This window comes from Diabrotica virgifera, chromosome 1 (genome assembly GCF_917563875.1).
Source record: "Diabrotica virgifera virgifera chromosome 1, PGI_DIABVI_V3a".
Lineage (NCBI taxonomy): Eukaryota > Metazoa > Arthropoda > Insecta > Coleoptera > Chrysomelidae > Diabrotica > Diabrotica virgifera.
This window is the reverse complement of record NC_065443.1, coordinates 250,801,493-250,823,507: the sequence shown is the minus strand read 5'-3', so window position 1 is coordinate 250,823,507 and position 22,015 is coordinate 250,801,493. Positions and strand designations below refer to the sequence as shown.

General features: G+C 34.4%; 1 protein-coding gene across 2 annotated transcripts in view; it reads left to right on the top strand.

Annotated features, from left to right (window-relative positions):
- LOC126879073 (cytochrome P450 9e2-like) overlaps positions 1 to 19,800 on the top strand; it is a 90,657-nt gene extending 70,857 nt beyond the window's left edge. For both annotated transcript variants that reach the window (XM_050641985.1, XM_050641986.1), the window contains exons 5-6: positions 16,892 to 17,134; positions 19,286 to 19,800. In XM_050641985.1, coding sequence (XP_050497942.1) covers positions 16,892 to 17,134; positions 19,286 to 19,719 — 677 coding nt within the window. In that variant the 3' untranslated portion in view covers positions 19,720 to 19,800. The remainder of the gene's footprint in view (positions 1 to 16,891; positions 17,135 to 19,285) is intronic.
- Positions 19,801 to 22,015: the final 2,215 nt, after the last annotated feature.

Genomic DNA, 22,015 nt, shown 5'->3' with positions numbered 1-22,015 from the left:
GTCAATGGCAGAAGTGGCAGCCCAGCTTGCTTTTAGTATTAATTGGACGCAAATGAAATAGGGCAGCAGCTATTCTCATTACCAAGATGAAGCGTAAAGGACTTATTGCCTGACCGATCCATTACAGGAGAACCATAAATGCCACTGTGGGATTATAAACAAATATGGTACTCTAATAAACAGCTATTCTATCCGTCGTAGGATGTAATACCCCAGGCTGTGGGTGAAAAATAGGTCGATTTCAGGATATAATTCAGGAATTTTTTAAACCTATCAGGTGTTGTAAAGGACGAAGCCAAGAATAACTTCTACTAAAATGTAACCAAAAATATTTTGCGCTTTTTTTATTGCGATTTTCATTTATTAAATTTGCAATTTTTAAAGATTTTTAATTTTGCAGCTTAGGATCTTGATTTTCGAGAAAAAATTTTAAAAATTAAAAAACCTACAATTTGAGCTATGGTAAGTTTAATTTTGTTTATTGGTTATTGCAAAACAGCCTGCGAAAGGTCCAAGATGGCCGTTTTTTACAATTGCATTATTTATTGTACAAATAATGTTTTTATTTTTTAAAGCTTTAAAATGAAGACCTTTCAATTCCAAACATAAAAAAAAAATTGTAAAGCCAGATTACCGAATTTGTTGTTTAGTTATAAATTGTTTATCCCAAGAATCGTAGAGAGTTAGTGAAACATCCAATCTCCTTCTAAAGAGTTATATTTTCATATTCTGATGTAAACAAATGCGTAAAACATTTTTAAACCTCTAATTTTTGGGTTTGAAAATAAGGGGCCAAATTTCGTTAAAAACATTTAGAGCTGAAGCGGCCCTGTACATCCTGTGAGATTTTAACTTACAGACTATTGTTGCTGAAGACGAAACGAAGATTTATAAAAAATAAAAAATTTCTACGACCAACTGATGCCGAGATAATTTTTGGGTTTGAAAATAATGGGGCAAATTTCGTTATAAACATTTAGAGCTGAACTGAAGAGGCCCTGTACACCCTATGAGTTTCTAACTTACAGATTATTGTTGTTGAAGACGAAACGAAGATTTATAAAAAAATAAAAATTGTCTACAACCAACTGAAGCCGAGATAATTGTTTTTTTTTTCTTAAATCGTAGTGCCTTTATTTATAACAATTAAGAAATTATTTTACAGTCATTGACTAAAGAAAGACTTATGTTATCTTAAAATAAAAATTATTATAAAATATAATTACATTTAATTATTAAAAATTATTTTTAAAATCGGTGTTTTTGCGAGCGGCCGAATTTTGCAAATCGCCCGGGCCTCGATTTTTGACCCTTCGCTTCGTTATCGAACGTATTAGCTTCGTATCTGTTTAGTATACGTAGCGCATACGTTAGATAACGAAGCGAAGGGTCAAAAATTGAGGCCCTGGGCCTCGATTTTTGACCCTTCGCTTCGTTATCGAACGTATTCGTTTCGTATCTGTTTAGTATACGAAGCGAATACGTTCGATAACGAAGCGAAGGGTCAAAAATCTAGGCCCTGGCTCACTTCAAATCCGCGCGCTCGGAAAAAATTTACGTAACTTGTATTAAATTTTGACAGAAAACAATTTAATAATATTACCACTATAATATACAGTCTATTTACCACTGTACTTGTTTTTCTTGATAAACTTTTATATGTGAAATCTCATTTCTGAAGAAATAATATTACAAAAATGATACATATATATGAAATATATATTTTTAATTTTTTCATTGTTATATAAATATAATAATAATAATGTTACTTCTTATTATACAATATAAAACTTTTTCTTCTTGTAGTGACTATCCGTTTTGGATGTTGGCGACCATCATGGCAATTTGGCAAACTCAGGTTTGATTTTGATGACGTCGGATTCTCCTGCTCTGCTTGGATATACGCTGTTTGATTTCAATACAGATTACTGATAATTCTTAAAATACAGGGGTCCGTCAGGGATATACCTATACTATCACCACTGATGTTTGACATACACGCTAAGTAAATCTTTCAAAAATCAGTGGATGACGTTGAAGCCGGCGGAATTCGAATTAACGGAGAATGTATCAAGAACATATAAAATCGCAGACGACACGGTGGTATTCTCTGACAGTTCTGAAACCCTCTAGGAGTAAATGAACAGAAGCACAAAAGTCAGTCAGAGATACGGACTTTCACTAAACACTAAGAAAACAAAATGTATGATGATCTCTAAGAAGAAACAACAATTTGAACGAACCAGTGTGAACGGTAAATAAATAGAAAGAACAAAAACATACACCACCTTGGTACTAACGTCAATGAAAATTGGGACTATTCCATAGAAAAATGAAAGGTAGGATAGAGACAGCATAACATCTGCATTTAAAAAAATGGCTAAGTTATTCATTATGTTATGATTTATCAATATACACAAAAATCAGGTTATTACGATGTTATAATATATTTCATATACTGTTGTATGGAGTTGAGTTGTGGACTCTCACAGACGCCTCCTACAAGAAAATTGAGGCTTTTGAAATGTGACTTTATCGACGAATCCTGAAGATCTCTTATAGCGACCACGTTACTAATCAGGGTGTTTTGTTGATAATTTAAAAAGAATACGAGCTGTTAACCCTAATAAAAACAGCCAGAATCGAATACCTCGGTCACATCATGAGGAACAGCGAAATATATGAATTGCTGCAACTAATCTTGCAGGGAAAGTAGAAGGAAACTGAGAACCAAAAATGTGTTAATCAGAGGCGTCCCCGAAGTGGGTTCTACATCTCAGGCTAAAAAAGATCATGACAATAATGTTATTACATCGGTATTGAGTTCTGTTGGGTGTCAAGAAACTCCGCTGAGTTTTTACAGGGTTGGCAAACCTAATCAACGTTTCCCTCGTATGTTAAAAGTGGTTATGTCTTCCGACTATTTTGCTAAACAAATTCTACGCAACAAATCCAAGCTTCTAGAAGATAAAGACACTGAATCCTTCTCCATAATTGACGACAAAACTCCAATTCAACAACAACGTCTGAAAGACCTTCGAAGCGAACTGGAAACTAGAAAAAACAATGGTGAACGGGACTTGACAATTAAGTACATACAAGGCATTCCTAAAATTACTACATTTCGCCATTGACCCAAACTCCTCTATATTCAACGATTGGCTACTTCTTTATACAAACATTGCTTCACTTAATGCTAAATTTACTGAATTTGTATGTAATATTCAATTAATAACACCTCATATTATCTGTATAGCTGAAAGTTGGTTGAATAATAATATTCCTGACTCTTTAATTGCCATACCTAGTTACACTATTTATCGTAAAGACCGACAAAATCGCGTAGGAGGTGGGGTCTGTATTTATCTTTCGGAGTTAATTACTAATAACTTTTCTATTTGTGCTAAAGATATTCAGACTGCTGGATTAGATATTCTTCACCTGACTATCACCAGAAATTCATTTACCATGAATCTAATTTGCTTGTATCGTCCCCCCTGATACCCAACCAGGAACTGATAATCTTTTTATTGAATTACTTGAGGAAATATCACTTCTTGACAATCTTGTTATCGTAGGTGACTTTAACTTTCCCGATATCTCATGGCCAGCTATTTCGTTATCTGACGGTGTTAGCTCTCATAATTTATTTAAAAATTTTATTATAAATTCCAACCTGTCGCAACTTATCACCAAACCTACTAGATTTAGACTTAATAATCAACCATCAACGGTCGACCTGGTAATTACAAACGAAGAACAATTAATTTCAACGATAGACATATCTTCTCCAATTGGAAAATCCGATCATGCAGTGATAACTTTCCACATTCAGTTTAACTTATCGAAAAGTCTTAACAAAATGTATACAAAGACTATAACAGTTACAGATTTCTTTAAAGTTAATTCCGCTTTACATCAACTTAATTGGAATAACCTTTTTCATAACTTAATCGATCCCTCGTCAATGTGGGACACTTTTCTTGACACTACAACTAGAACTATTTCAGTTCATACAACTGAACGTCAGCTGTTTAGAAATCAATTAAAACCTTGGATCAACCTTGCCGCTACACGCTTAATTCGACATAAACGGAAGCTTTGGCAATCTTATAAACGCACAGGTTCCCTTGATGATTTTCTTCTTCACCGTAGATTTTCCAATAGAGTAAAACAATCTTTGCTAAACCTAAGGAAAGATTTTGAAGAATCTATCATTGCAAGTGATAATAGTAAGAAAATTTTCCGGTACATTCGCACATCTTTATCATCTAAAGTCTCCATACCATTGCTTCAAAAAGCCGACGGGTCTTTATGTTCTTCGAATAAAGAATCCTCTGATGCTTTATCGCTGTTTTTCACTCAGGTTTTTACAGATGAACCTAATGATGCCGTTCCTCAAATAATGTGTCCACGTTTGCATGCAACTCTTAATGACATATCTTTCACACCGGAGGTAATTAAACAACATTTACGGAAACTACGCAACAATTCATCGCCTGGTTTGGACGGACTAACCTCCTTTTTCCTAAAACAATGCGCAGATTCTGTCGCAATCCCTCTATCCCTTATGATGAATACTTCCTTTAATCAGGGTTATCTCCCTTCATCGTGGAAATTGGCTTCGGTTACTCCTATTTTTAAGAAAGGCAATAAACTTGATTGCAATAATTATCGCCCAATCAGCCTAGTACCTATTGTCAGCAAGATCATGGAAGCCATTATTTCTGAAGCTATGTCTGAGTTTCTCCTTCACGAAAATGTGATTCCTCACCAACAACATGGTTTTATTAAAGGTCGTTCAGCAGTCACGAATTTACTCCATTGTGTTAACGATTGGTCGTCATCTTTAAACGATCGGCATCCTGTTGACGTAGTCTACTTAGACTTCTCCAAAGCTTTCGACCGTGTTCCCAAGCGTCGACTACTAGCTAAATTGGATCACTTTGGTATCCGCGGAAAGTTAAACCTTTGGATTCAGAATTTCCTATCTGATAGGTATTTCCGAGTTCGTGTTGGGGAAGCATATTCATCAGATAAACCTGTCAAGAGCGGAGTTCCACAAGGATCGGTACTTGGACCACTTCTCTTCTGTGTCTATACAAGCGATCTTCCACTCATTATATCTAGTAAGGTTTCCATTTACGCTGATGATACCAAGTTGTACGTTAATCCTATTGTTAACCAACATGTTCTTCAACATGATCTCGATACAATATTGAAGTGGTCCTTGGAATGGTTACTTCCTCTTAACATTGAGAAATGCGTTGTACTACACATTGGCAAGAACAACCCGTCACTACCGTACTTTATAAATGGACATCCCTTAAGCTCGGTAACCTCCCACAACGACCTCGGAGTGATAATTAACAGTGACTTAAATTGGTCGGAGCATATTGTGTCGGTGTGTAAACGTGCAAACTCGAAACTATTTCTGATACGTAAGTGTTTTACACGTATTTCTTTAAATTCCATGTGCAGACTTTATTCAATATACGTCAGACCTACTCTTGAGTTTGCAGGACCGGTTTGGAATCCAGATCTCGCTCGTGACAAGGTATTAATCGAAAATGTGCAGCGTAAAGCTACAAGACTCGCATTCGGCCGCGTAAGACCTTGTTATGAAGATAGACTCACCATGGCTCATCTAACTACTTTCGAGCGTCGACGTCTTCGAGGTGATCTAATTTTGTGCTTCCGAATTCTGAAATACAACTTTGGAAACCTAAATACCATGTTTACCATAAACCGAGATGATAGATTAAGAGGCCACCAATACAAATTAAAGAAGGAGCAGGCAATAGCACGGTCCAGAGTAAACTTCTTGCCTAACAGGATATTTAATATTTGGAATAATTTAGATCGAGACACCATATCAGCAACTACAGTGAATACGTTTAAAAACAGACTGGATACGACAATATTTCATACATAAAAATTGCACGATGTTAAATTTTCTATGGATATTTTACTAATATCTCTTATTTTATGTAACTGTCAGTAGTTATTTTACATTGTTATTTTTCTTTGTTTTTGGGCATAATAGGAGCTCGCTCCTCTGCCCTTACTTGTTATGTAATAATAATAATAATAATAATAATAACCAGGAAGAGATTCCCATACCAGAAACTCAACCTGACAATACACAGCAGGAAAACAACGAGTTGCGCGATAGTCTAGAGAACGAAATGGCTCGTGCCGTACAAGAGTTTAATGGAACAAATCCACTTAGCAGACCACCGCTACCACGAATAAACTCTTGTAAGAAACTAGGTGCCCTGTTACAAATTGTGAATACTGAAGTCCTACCCAATTATGTCGTAGAAGCCCACACATTGGAATATCTGCATATGCTAATCTACTGTGCAGCTACAGCAATTGCCAATGTAATGGGCGTTAAGATCAGAACACGACGGGGTACTAATAACGGAAGGACTGGTAACAGAATTGCACCCTGGGAAAAAAGACTTCTCGGAAAAATTGAATTACTGCGTAGGGATATTGGTCAAGTCACAGAATATATAAGAGGTGTTACAAGTAGAAAAGTCATTAAAAGAGCGGAAGAAATAATGCGGAGCACTGCAAGACACTCGAGATACGATCCAGAAAATAACACAGCCCAACAGTGTCTGGATACATTAAAACAAAAACTCTCCGTCTATTCAGGACGATTAAGAAGGTATAAAGTTAGTAACAACCGAAAATGTGACAATGCACTTTTTGAGAACTCTGAGAAGGCGTTCTACCGAAAACTCAATTCCACCGTAGAAAGTGTCGACAAGTCTTACCCAAACCAAGAAGAAATTCATGAGTTTTGGGGAAATCAACTTTCCACACCAGCTGCTTTTAACAACAATGCTGGCTGGATAGAAGATACGACGCGCAACTGTCACCACTACGTCACTGCTAACTACGAATCATTCACGACTGAAGAAGTCTCAAATGTCATCAAAGAGCTTCATAACTGGAAATCTCCTGGACCAGACGGAGTTCAGAACTTCTGGCTTAAAAAGTTTTGGAGTATTCATGAGTGCTTATCAACATTAATTAATCATGTTATTTCTAATCCGCAGGAATTACCATCATTTCTAACTCAGGGAACTACTTATTTAATACCCAAGGATCAAAATAACACCCAAGATCCATCCAAGTACCGCCCAATTACTTGTCTTCCAACTTTGTATAAATTGGTCACATCCTGTGTAACCCGGCGTATCTACCAACACTGTGCTCTAAACAATATCATAGAGCCTCAACAGAAAGGATGCGCTAAGGGTTCCATGGGTTGCAAAGAACAGCTTATCATCGACTCAGTCATTTCTAACCAGGCATTCACCAAAAAAAGGAACCTTTTTACTGCATTTATTGACTATAAAAAGGCCTTTGATTCAGTACCGCATGAATGGCTAATAGATATATTGAAAATATACAAAGTAGATGATAACATAGTGACCTTTTTAAGGCATATAATGAGAGATTGGAAGACTAAAATTCACCTCCAAATACCTGGTGAAAACAATATCGAAACCGAAAATATCGCAATCAACCGGGGCCTATTTCAAGGAGACTCGTTGAGTCCATTGTGGTTCTGTTTAGCTTTGAACCCCCTTTCCCAGCTATTAAACTCCACTGACTCAGGTTTTAGCATTAAAAGCAATAATACTGTGGTAGCGAAGCTCAATCATCTGTTGTATATGGATGATTTGAAATTAATGGCTTCCACTCGAGAACACCTAGAAGAGATGCTAAAAACTGTAGAAACATTTTCTAATGATATTAGTATGCAGTTCGGTCTAGACAAGTGCCGTGTTTTGAATATAGTCAGAGGAAAGGTACAGCCCGGTGGATTCGATATGCAAAATGGCCAGAACATCGAGGCCATGGGCGACAACGATATGTACAAATATCTTGGAGTAAAGCAGGCGCGGAAAATTGACCATAAGCAAATGAAAACTGAGATAACTACTGAGTTTATAAGAAGGGTAAAACAGCTGCTTCGTTCACAGCTTAACAGTAAAAATTTGTTTAAGGCACTAAACACCTACGCTTGTTCCGCGCTTAGCTATTCATTTGGTATTGTTAAGTGGACAAAAACGGATATAGAAAATCTTCAGCGAAAAGTACGAACACACCTCACAAAGGCACAAAAACACCACCCTAAAAGTGCAGTAGAACGAACGACATTACCCCGGTATTTAGGAGGAAGAGGAATTATGGATATAGGTGAGCAATTAGATAAACAAATTGCTAATTTAAGAACTTATTTTCAGATGCAGGCTGAGACATCTACTCTACATCGCGCTATCTGCGCAGTAGATGACACAACACCGATCAAACTGAGGGAAGCAGAACTGCGCATAAACCACCTTACTAAGGACGAAAAAGTGCGCGCCTGGATGGGTAAACCTTTGCACGGGCGACATCCCAATGAGGTCAGCCAAGATTATGTCGACAATATAGCGTCGAACTACTGGTTGACATCAGGAAAGATGTTTCCTGAAACGGAGGGTTCATTACTGGCCATTCAGGATCAGGTTATACCAACCAGAAACTACCTGAAATATATCATCAAAGACCCTCAGGTTCAAAACGACAGATGCCGATATGGATGTCAAGCCCAAGAAACCATCCAACATCTTACAGGGGGCTGCCAGGCATTTGCTGCAACTGAATACAAGGAACGGCATGACGCAGTGGGAAAAATCCTTCATCAAGAGATAGCTATCAAGCTGGGACTTCTCCAAACGGACCATATTCCGTATTATCAATACGTCCCTGAGAGTATGCTTGAGGATGGCAACTACAAGCTATACTGGGACCGCACTGTGCTCACAGATCAAACAGTGGCACATAATAGACCAGATCTCGTACTAGTTAATAAATTAACAAGACAAACAACACTAATTGATGTGGCGATACCTAACAACAATAATCTACGTAGTAAATTCACTGAAAAGATCGCCAAGTACAGAGATCTAGAAATTCAAATACGAAGGCAATGGAGAATGCAAAGTACCCAGACGATACCTATTGTTATATCTACTACTGGAGTCATTCCGAAGAACCTCCTCGAAAGCATAAAAAGGCTGGGTCTAAATGAACATCTTTACAAGACCATGCAGAAAGCTGTACTACTCGCAACAGCCAGATGTGTACGAAAATTTTTGGGAGATACACCTGCATACCAAGTCACCTAGGGCTCGATAACACGGAAAGAGTCCCACCAGAGCTCAATCCTTTTGATACCGTAGGTATCTGGGATGAGTCAATTTTCCCCTTAGAGGGAGTGTGAGCCATATGGCTAAATCTGGATAATAATAACCAGGAAGGCGAAGGATTACCTTGCTAGAAAATTTACGTACGTCGTTCAACACAACAACTACAAATCTTTTTAGAGAAGCAGTACGGATTTAGAGTGCAAGTACAGATTGCCATGATGGTCGCCAACATCCAAAACGGATTGTCACTACAAGAAGAAAAAGTTTTATATTGTATAATAAGAAGAAATATTATTATTATTATATTTTTATAACAATGAAAAAATTAAAAATATAGTTATATATTTCATATACAGGGTGTCCAGAAACTCTACCGACAAACGAAGACAGAAGATTCCTCAGATTATTTTAGGACAATCTAACTAAATTCACCTAGTCCGAAAATGCTTCCTAAGGGGGCTATAGCTCTTTGAAGATGGCGTCTTGTAATTAGTTGTTCTTAAATACCTCCAGAACGCTTCTAGTTAGAAAAACGAAAATTGGTACACGTATTTATCTTCCACATATAAATCGATTCCATCCATTGTGGATTTTAGTACCAGTCATAGGCGTCCGTTTTTGGTAAGGCAACAGTTATTTTATCACATAACTTTTTTGTCTTTAAGTTTTAAGCATTTCCTATACTGGATTATTAAATTGTGAGATATTCTAGCACTAAAAGATATCCCTGATTTAAGTCGGTAGGACACACCTTTTTCTAGAAAAATCAATTTGAAAATTTTTCGTTTCCTAAATTTGAAAAAGAATTAAAAAAAAATTTCAAAAAAAAAACGGTGTATTTTGCCAAATTAAAGCAAGAGTAACTTTTAGTACTAGAATGCCTCATAATTTAATAATCTATTGTCAAAAATCCTTAAAAATTAAAGGCAAAAAAGTTATGCGATAAAATAACCGTTGACCTACCCAAAACCGACGCATGTGACCGGTATTAGAAATTCGCCATTATTGAAATCGATTCATCTCCGGAATATAAATGAACGTACCAGTTTTCATTTTTCTAAATAGTTTTTTTTTGAGATTTTTTTTTGATATTATAAAAACGAAAAATTTTCAAATCGATTTTTCTAGAAAACGGTGTATCTTATCGACTTGAAGTAAGAGTTCCTTTTAATACTATAATACCTTACATTTTAATAATCTAGACTCAAAAATTCCTAAAAATTAAAAATAAAAAATTATGCGAAAATATAACTGTTTCCCTACCCAAAACGGACGCCTATGACCGGTACTAGAAATTTGCAATGGATGGAATCGATTTATCTCTGGAATATAAATATGTGTACCCATTTTCGTTTTTCTAAATAGAAGCGTTCTGGAGATATTTAAGAAAAACTAATTACCAGACGCCATTTTCAAATAGCTCTAGCTCCTTTAGGAAGCATTTTCGGACCAGATGAATTGGGCTAAATTGTCTAAAAATTATCAATAGTAATACCACTAGTGATTCAATTTTCGCGATAAGTCTGTCGATTTACTTCTAAACGAAACTGAGTTGCTTGAAAACACCACGAGTCTGTAGGACGAGTGGTGTTTTCTTTAAGCAACTCAGTTGAGTTTAGAAATAAAAGACAGACTTATAAGATAAATTAAATCACGAGTGGTATTTTATTAGACTATTTCACGAGCAAAGTGATAGGTCAAAAATTCAGTAGAATGAGAGGAAGGAATTTAATAATAATACATTTGATCTAGGTAACCCAAATCTACCCATTTTTTGAATAATTCACAATTAGTCATAATCATGAAATATTTATTATAACTATAAATAATTTGTTTTAATTATTTTTTACCTATAACAATAAATAATTGGTACACGAAAAAAATACATTATTCTCGATTATAATTATTATAAACGGTGCAATTGTAAAAATTTTGAATAGTATGACCGTTATTAGGTGGATACAATGTATTGTTGCTATTATTACTTGATGTACTTGGAGTTTTCCTAAAAGTATTCACTATGTTCTGATGATGTTCGGCACTAATATGTAAATACGGTTTCATCGAGTTCGAACTTCCATGTCCAGTAATTTTCATAGCTTGTTGTTCACTAACGCCAGATTGTAGTAACTGACAACTGCAGTGGCACGATTAGAGTGATTCGTTATTTTCACTTTTTGAGTGTCTAATCCTATCTTTTCTGCAGACATTTTTGTCCATTTCGATATTGTATTAATACCAATAGGACAATTCTTGTACCAATTACTATTATTATATTTATTCCACTTGCCATTCACAGTCAGAAAAAGTCTATCATTGGTAATAGTTTCCCTTTTCGATATAAGTTTCCGGTATAATCTCACAGAACACATTTCAGGATTCTTCAAATTTTGAGTAAGCCATTTATTATCTGCACAGTTTTTATCACCACCTTGGCGGGTTTTGGAGAATATCGGGTTATATGCAATTCTGTTTGTTAAACAGCCTTTGTTGTTAGTCTCTTCCTTGAAAAAATGTAACATGGAAAAATTTGCTTCGTTACCTCTCCAAGCTAATTCTACGGCAGCTATATGAAAAAACTTCTTTTGGAGTCCTTCTGGCGTGTCTTCATCCCATTGTAAGCACATATTTTTATATTCATCCGAAGTCATAGCGACAGAACCCATTTTCCTTTTATCGGATACAGTTTGCAACAATTTTCTCTTACTATCACGAGCCGCTCTCGCTTCCTTGAAGGTTATATCTTTGAAGGGATCAATATGTCTCTGATACTCACAGAAATATTTTTCTTGTACCAATTTTGCAGTAGTGTTCCATATGGTTTTAATAACACTCTCCTTGTAATCACTACCATCAATTTTTCGCATGTTGAAGGCCCAGTCTTTTAGAATGAATGCTAGTCTTTCGTTGTTATTTTATGCATCTAATTTGTAGTTGCGATCCACACAGAACATCATAACTTGTCTCCATATATAAGATTTAGATTTTCTTGTGTTACTCGGTATATTTTCTTCAATGTTTTGGTTTATAACTTCGTTTGAAGTACCACCGAAACGACTCATTTTGACGTATACAGCTACAATAATTTTTTTGGCAAACGTCAAACTTTGCTTTGCGATCGGTATCCATGGTTACGTCGTTGAAAACACGAAGCTGATAGACCAATCAGAATTGAAAGACAGTTGGTGTTTTCGCGATAACACAAGCTGTCTTTGGTTTGTGATTGGTCAGATTATGTGAAAATTTTAAGATGAGTGAAATAGTCTGAGGAATCTCCTGTCTTCGTTTGTCGGTAGAGTTTCTGGACACCCTGTATATGTATCAATTTTGTAATATTATTTCTTCAGAAATGAGATTTCACATATAAAAGTTTATCAAGAAAAACAAATACAGTGGTAAATAGACTGTATATTATAATGGTAATATTATTAAATTGTTTTCTGTCAAAATTTAATACAAGTTACGTAAACATTTTCCGAGCGCGCGGAGTTGAAGCGAGCCGGGCGATTTGCGAAATTCGGTCGCTCGCAAAAGCACCGATTTTAAAACTAATTTTTAATAATTAAATGTAATTATATTTTATAATAATTTTTATTTTAAGATAATATGTCTTTCTTTAGTCAATGACTGTAAAATAATTTCTTAATTGTTATAAATAAAGGCACTACGATTTAAGAAAAAAAATTATCTCGGCTTCAGTTGGTTGTAGATTTTTATTTTTTTATAAATCTTCGTTTCGTCTTCTGCAACAATAATCTGTAAGTTAGAAACTTATAGGATATACAGGGCCGCTTCAGCTCTAAATGTTTTTAACTAAATTTGCCCCCTTATTTGCAAACCCAAAAATTATCTCGGCTTCAGTGGGTCGTAGAAATTTTTTATTTGTTTTATAAATCTTCGTTTCGTCTTCAACAACAATAGTCTGTAAGTTAAAAACTCATAGGATGTACAGGGCCGCTTCAGCTCTAAATGTTTATAACGAAATTTGACCCGTTATTTTCAAACCCAAAAATTAGAGGTTTAAAATATTTTACGCATTTATTTACATCAGAATGTGAAAATATAACTCTTTAGAAGGAGATTGGATGTTTCACCAACTCTCTACGATTTTTTTTTTCAAAAAGTTATAGCGTTCGACATTTGACCTCTTGGGATAAACAATTTATAATATCTAAGCAACAAATTCGTTAATCTGGCTTTACAATTTTTTTTTATGTTTGAAATTGAAAGATCTTCATTTTAAAGCTTTAAGGAATAAAAAAAATTATTTGTACAATAAATAATGCAATTGTAAAAAACGGCCATTTTGGACCTTTCGCAGGCTGTTTTTCAATAACCAATAAACGAAATAAAACTTACCATAGCTCAAATTGTAGGTTTTTAATTTATTACAACTTTATATTAAAAAGTTTTTCTCTAAAATCAATATCCTAAGCTGCAAAATTAAAAATCTTTAAAAATTGCAAATTTAACAAATGAAAATCGCAATTAAAAAAAAAGCTCACAGTATTTTTGGTCACATTTTAGTAGAAGTTATTCCTGGCATCGTCCTTTACAACACCTGATAGGTTTCAAAAATTCCTGAAATATATCACGTTTTTTCACCCACAGCCTGGGGTATAAGTCTCCCTTAGTTATGTCCATTCATTCCTGTTCGTTGTTTTTTGTATCCATTTATACCCAGCCATTAGCTTGATGTCATCAGTCTATCTGGTTTGAGGTCTACCTCTACTTCTCTTATTTGTTCTTAGTCTCCATTCAACAATTCGCTTCGTCCAACAGTTTCCTATTAAGTACAGTAGAGCGTCGATAATCCGAACCCTGGTAATCCGAACGATGGCTAATCCGAACGCAAAAAAAAATTATAAAATTAAAAAATATGATCACGGACCGAATTTTTGGATTTAATATGACAATATGGGCAAAATATGACCGCGGATTTTTGTTTTGTTTATGCAGAAATACATACAATATATTTGTTTATTATGCAGGTGTTTTATTCCTTGTAACTAAAACGTATGTGGGTACATAATATGTACTATGTTTATGAGCTTTGTATGTAATTTAAACATATGTTCGATAATCCGAACAATTTAATAATCCGAACTACCCCTGTACCAATTAGTTCGGATTATCGACGCCCTACTGTACTTCCAAATCGAGAATATCGTCGGCCTCATATGAAAAGTGCCTAAGTCCAATTTAACAAATTTTACAGGAGACGAAAAAAACTGATTTAAAGAATGATTTTGACTTCAAACTTTATCTTACTTGACACAGTTACTTAGAATAGTGTCCGTCATCCTTCTCATAAAGATAGATCTATTTTTAAAATATTATTACTTAAAAACAGGAGTTAGACAACTTTCATTTTTGAAATAAGGAAAAATTGTGGAGTTATGCTCATTTAATAACGAAAATCATGAAGAAATAAGCGTAACTTCATAAAAAGTCGCCAAAAATAAATTGTGAAAAATTCTTAAGTCCCACAAGAAAAACAAATATTGGGTTTTAAGGATAATAATGCTACTGAAATGTAGTTAACACAAAAACTATAATAATATGATCAAATGAAACTGACCTTCAAAAAAGTAAAAAATAAAAAAATATGAAAAAAATATTTTTTGTTTCTCAAACCTTGTTAAAAATGCAATTTTTAGCACTCCATACGAGCGTTAAAAATGCTACTTTAAGGCACTAGTGCTTTAAAAAAATTTTAAGGCACTGTAGTTCGTATTGACCGTATATGCAATTTTGATGTAATGTCAAAAAAATATAAAATTGGAATGTAAGTCAAGTTCAAGTAAAAGTTTTTGTAGATATTGTCCTCTAATTACGTTTGTAGGAAAAATATTGTATGATATGCGTGTTAAAAAGTACATTTTTAAGGCACTCATGTGAATTGCAGAACTCGCTTTCGCTCGTTCTGCAAACTTTCACATGCGTGCCTTAAACATGCAGTTTTAACACTTATATCATAAATAACTATTAAGAAACGCTTTTCTGCGTTTTAAGAAACGCTTTACGAGTGACTAAAATTAAACATATTATAAAAAAAACAACTAAAAAGCAAAAAATAAAAAAAATTGAAAAAATCTAACACATTCGTCAAAGAAAAGCTTGGTGCGTTTTCATCGAATAAACGGTTTTCGCACCACGCTTTTCTTTAACGAACGTGTTAGATTTTTTCAATTTTTTTTATTTTTTGCTTTTTAGTTGATTTTGTTAGTCACTCGTAAAGCGTTTCTTAAAACGTAGAAAAGCGTTTCTTAAAAATATTTTTTCATATTTTTTTATTTTTGACTTTTTAGTTTTACACTTTTCAAATATTAAAATATATCGTCATGTTTATTAAAATATGTATAAAACATAAATATGATGTACAAACATGAAAGTAGTCGGAGTCGGCAAAAAATTTGAAACTTTACTGTTTATTTATGAAGCATAACGTAAACAATTAACGTAAAAAGTGAAATTATATCTAGTTCATATAATTAGCTACAATCTATGAAAGTTTCAAGTTTCTTCATTGTAAAAAACAAGAGAATTTAAGCATTTTCCGTTAAAATCGTTTTTTTATTTAAACAACTAATAAACAAAAAAATGTTTTATTGACTATTCGTGTATTGTTCCCGCGAGTGCATATATATGTCTGCAAGTTTTTAGTCATTTGCATTGAAGAAAAGGCAGTCAAATTAACGTCCAAAGATTTGACCCAAACGATTGAACTAAAGAAAAGCGTTTAATTAATTAATACGACAAAACGAATTCTAATGTTAATTGTAGCACAAAACGTCTCTACCGGTGATTTTTATAAGACTACAATAAAACACGAATTTTTTAAATTCGAGTTTTGCTTGAAATTTTGTTCGTGTCATATTGAAATTTGACACTAACAAACGCCGATTTATATATAAACAAATAATATTTATAATAATATATTATATGAGCGTTCAAAATTTGAAACTTTATTGTTTATTTATGAAGTATAACGTAAACAATTAACGTAAAAAGAGAAATTATGTAGAGTTCATATCATTAGCTACAATACGTAAAAGTTTCAAGTTTCTACATTGTAAAAAACAAGAGAATTTAAGTATTTTCCATTAAAATCGTTTTTTCTTTATTTAAACAATTAATAAACATAAAAAAAAAATATTGATTATTCGTGTATTGTTCCCGCGAATGCATATGTCTGCAAATTTTCATTCATTTTAATTGAAGAAAAGTCAGTCAAATTAACGTCTAAAGATTTGATGCAAACTATTGAAGTAAAGAAAAGCGTTTAATAAGTTTACACTATTTCCATGAAGATGTGTTAGCTTATAATACTTCTCTTGAAGATATAACACAGCAGCGCGGCAAAAGTACATCTAACCTCAATGACAATGATGGACTTTGGCAAGTTTCATGTGATTCCCCCAACGCCATGGAATTGGGTAGAATTCTTTTTCGTGGTTCTAGCGACATCTATTGACTTTTTTGAACTTTTTTCTCTTGCTATGCATGCGTACCATAAATATTAATCAGATGGCGCAAAAATCTCATTTTTGCTTATTTTGGGACTTAGGCACTCTTCATATGAGGCCGACGATATGTCCTTTTCTTCTTTACTTTAGACAATAAAAAAAATGTAATTTGTAGTATATTATTTGTAATAATGTAATTTTCAGTAAGGGAAAAACTGAATATAAAGTTGACCGACGAGGACATACAAGCTCAATCGTTTCTCTTCTTCTTCGCTGGATATGAATCAGTTTCAACCATGATGTGCTGCATGGCTCATGAGTTAGCTGTTAACACAGATATTCAAGACAGGCTTAGAAAAGAAATTGTTGAAACTGATAAAAACTGTAGCGGAAAATTGACATATGATAGTCTCGTCCGTATGAAGTACCTCGATATGGTCACATCAGGTAACATTTTAATTTTAATAATATTGTTAATAGGCACTGTCTAGGTATAGTCGGTTCGCTAAACTCAGACACAACTGGCTAGTGATTTTAGTAAGTAATTTTGCCAATTTGGTAAAATTGGCAAAATAGTTAATAATTACTAATAGTTAGTAATTTTGCCAAAAAAAAAACAAAAAAAAATCCTACTAAAATCACTAGCTGTGTCGTGAGTTTAGCGAACCGACTTTATAATTTATTCCACGTATTTACGACTATTTTGGATTAGGGATGAAAGCTTTAACTTAAACCTTAAACGGTCCTCCGTTTTGAAAAAGGTAATAGAAAATTCTGCTAATATTTGAAGCACTGTCGAAGATAACTATTTTAACTGATAATGTATTTTATGGTAGGGGAGTTCTAGGTCTGGATCCCGCGTATGAAAAAAAAGTTGATTAATAGCAAGCTGAAAATTTGTTAATAGCTTAAGGGTGTCTAGTCGGACAAACTTTGATATATGGGAACACTGGAACAGGGGAAGTTTTAATTGTGGAAAAGGTTAAAAATTTGGAACGGTCAGACCACGAAAACGGCACATGTATTTTGTCCGACAGAACAGACTGAAACTCTCCGAGCAGAGATTAAACTCTAATGCAAAAGTCAGACTGCTATTTATCACCAAATGGGCGTTTTAATGAGTGGATATGTCAGATATGTAGAATATGTCAAATGACAGGAATTATGACAGGTGATAAATAGCAGTCTGATTTTTGCATGAGAGTTTAATCTCTGTTCGGAGAGTTTAAGTCTGTTCTGTCGGACAAAATAAATGTGCCGTTTTCGTGGTCTGACCGTTCCAAATTTTTAACCTGTTCCACAATTAAAACTGCCCCTGTTCCAGTGTTCCCATATATCAAAGTTTATCCAACTAGACACTCTTAAGCTATTAACCAATTTTCAGCTTGCTATTAATCAACTTTTTTTTCATACGCGGGATCCAGACCTATTCGCAAGCGGAGATTTTTGCAGTTGGGGAGAAACCTTGCAACCTGTAAATATACCCCTACAATATTGGCTCTTAATACGTTAGAGTTCTTGAAGGGGTTATGCAAAAAATATATGCTTAGAAAAACTCGAAATCGTCAGATTAAGATGAGGTAATTTAAGTAAAAGTTTTACAAGCTGAACAGTGCATATTTCAATAATTTGACGAATTTGAGCGGGGCGTAAGGAAATGGGGTGTCACAAAATTTCACAAAAAAAGCGAATATTTGGAGAAATGAACGTTTGGTCAAAAGACTAAAAAATACGTGTTCAATATTTCTCAAGAATCTATCGAATGATACCAAACACGACCCCACGAAGAGAGGAGGGGAAGTAAATTTAAAATTTTAAATAGGAACCCCGCGATATTTCGCGAAATAAACATCAGATAAAAAAACTGAACAATACACCAATTCAATATTTTTGAAAAATCTATCAAATGACGCCAAACAAGACCCCCCCACGGAGGTTCGGTGGGAGGTTACTTTAGAATCTTAAATAGGAACCCCCATCTTTTATTGCAGTTTGGGTTCCTTATGTAAAATAAGTAACTTTTATTTAAGATATTTTTTCGAATTATGGATCGATGGCGCCATAATCGGAAAAAACGATTAATTGTTGAAAATGGAAAATTAAATTAAAAATGGAAAGTCCCCACTAAAATGGAAAACTTACCTTTTTTGGTTTTAGGAACTAATCTTCACAACCCAATAGGTCCCCATAACGCTCGAGAAACTGCAAATTTAGCTTCCTTGCCTCCCCTATTATTATAATAGCCATTTAGACAAATATATTACTAATTATTATAGTTCTAAAATTTCTGCGTCACTGTAACCGTTACATCCAATATAGTTGTTATCTTAGTAAGTTTTGCATATTCCGAATATCGAAATGAAAAAAAAACTAAATATTACATAAATATTATTTATAAACTGTTCGGATATGTTATTTCGGATTTCAATTACTACTACATAGTTAGATAGTTAGATAAAAATATTATTATTTATAGATTGATAAATTTTACATATCTACATGTAGATGTTTGTATGAAAATAAATGTGGTATTGCACGTACGCATGTGCACTTATGTATAAACCGTCATAACTGCTCACAAAGTATTATTTTTTGCAGAAGTTCTTCGAAAATGGCCTGCGCAAGCTGGTGCCGAACGTGTATGCACAAAACCTTACATCATCGAACCATCCACGCCTGAAGAAACTCCTCTACACCTTGAAAAAGGCCACGTAGTGGTAATCCCCACGTTCGGCATGCACCGTGATCCCGATTTGTTCCCAAATCCAGACCGTTTCGATCCAGAGCGATTCAACGACGAGAACAAACACAAAATTATACCTGGTAGTTACACCCCTTTCGGGATGGGACCTAGAGGGTGTATAGCCTCGAGATTGGCCATTTTAGAAACGAAAATATTCTTCTACAGTGTGCTTTTGAGGTTGAAAATTGTGCCTGTGGAAAAGACCTGTATACCCTTGAAACTGACGAAGAGTCCGGCACTTATTGGAGTAGAAGATGGATGTTGGTTAGGATTGAAACGCATTGAATAATCAATAAAATATAAGACAAGTGTTTAATTTTTGTTTTAAGATTGTTGTAGAGGTTTGTAAATAATAAACTGTAATTTATAATCCTAAAACTTTTTCTTGTGGCATTTCTCGAATATACATGCTATATTGCAGCGTTCTATAGATAGATAGATCTATAGATAGAAATAATAAGGTAGATTGATGTGCAAAGTTGATCTGATGAGAAGCAAAGAAAATACGAAAAGGAAATGACAGAAGAGGAGAATATGTCAATTTCTATAGTGAAGTATGTAAAAGTTAAAGAGCTAAAAGGAGAGCTTCTATAGCTATACATAAACCGTATAGGAACAATATTAAAAGATGGGAAAAGATAGACGAACAAATAATTTTACTAAAAATAGTGGGATAGTAGGAGTTTATTCCCCAAGTGACGATGCCGATCCAAGCATAAAATACCCCCTTTTAAAATGTTTTTATATACTTCGCCTATTGTTTGTCTGTCTCTTTGTCCAGCAAAAATCTTGTAATCGATTTTAAACATACTTCCCGACTAGCTAGAGATCATAAATTTTCAGAATAGTTCATAACTCGATGTGAATGCAATATTCAACAGATTTTACATGGATGCATTGAGTTTTATTCCGAATTTTAAGCCTGAGCAGGAGGTGCCTAACGTATATGCATTAAACCTTACACCATCAAACCGCCCATACCTGAAGAAACTCCTATACACCTTGAAAAAGGCCACGTAGTGGTAATCCCCATGTTCGGCATGCACCGTGATCCCGATTTTTTCCCAAATCCAGACCAGTTCGATCCAGAGCGCTTCCGGAAAGTTACACCCCTTTCGGGATGGGACCCAGAGAGTGTATCGCCTCGAGATTGGCCATTTTGGAAACGAAAATATTCTTCTATAGTGTGCTGTTGAGGTTGAAAATTGTGCCTGTGGGAAAGACCTGTATACCCTTGAAACTGAGGAAGAGTCCGGCACTTATTGGAGTAGAAGAAGGATGTTGGTTAGGATTGAAACGCATTGAATAGTCAATAAAATGAATAAAAAAGACAAGTGTTTAATTTTTGTTCTAAGATTGTTGTAGATGTTTGTCAATCAATTGTAAATTTATAATCCTAAAACTTTTTTCTTGTGGCCTTTCTCTAATATACATATGTGCTATAATTACAGTCTTATATAGATAGATAGATTGATAGATAGAAAGTTATAGATTTCATAACTTTGCCTGCAACCCATTGAGTAGTTTGAGTATTTAAAGAATGCGTAATAAGGTAGATTGATGTGTCGTTACAGAAGCAAAGAAAGAACGAAAACGAAATGAAAGAAGAGGAGAATAAATCCATTTCCATAGTGAAGTGTGTAAAAGTTAAAGATCAAAAAGGAGATCTTCTATAGCTACACATAAACAGTACAGGAACAATATTAAAAGATGGGAAAAGATAGACGAAGAAATAATTTTACTAGAAATAGTAGGATAGTAGGAGTTTATGCCCCAAGTGACGATGCAGATCCAAGCATAAAGTACGCCTTTTTAAAAGGTTTAAAAGGTTAGAATATCATGGACACAGAAGAAAACGAACACGGAAGTATTGCGAAAAATGGGCGAAGAATGCGAAATAATAAACACAATAAAAATAGAAAAATTACAATATCTGGGACATGTAATGAGGGGACAGCGATATGAAATGCTAAGACTGATAATGCAGGGAAACATAAGAGGCGGAAGGAGTATAGGAAGAAGCAGAGTGTCATGGTTGAAAAATTTAAGGGACTGGTTTAAATACAGAATTAAATATAGAACTCTTCAGAGCACCTGTAGATAGAGTAAAGATAGTGATGATGATATCCAACCTCCGACTAGGAGACGGCAGTTAAAGAAGAAGAGAAAGTTTTTATATACTTCGCCTGCTGTTTGTCTGTCCCTTTGTCCACGAAAAATTTTGTAATCGATTTTAAACATATGTACTTTCTGACTAGCTAAAGATCAGAAATTTTCAGAATAGTTCAGAATTCGATGTGAATGCAATATTAAACAGCTTTTACATGGATACATTGAGTTTTATTTCTAATTTTAAGCCTGTGCAGCTGGTGCCGATTTGTTTCCAAATCCAAACCGGTTCGATCCAGAGTAGGGATGGCGGTTTTTGACAAAACACCGGTTTTCGGTTATACCGGTTTTTTTGCTTACGGTTTAACCTGGCGGTTATAACCGGCCAAAAAAACCGGTTTTTGGAAAAACCGGTTTTCGGTTTTTTTAATCTAATAGGTTACAAAGTTACATTTACAATACACTTTAGTTTGCGT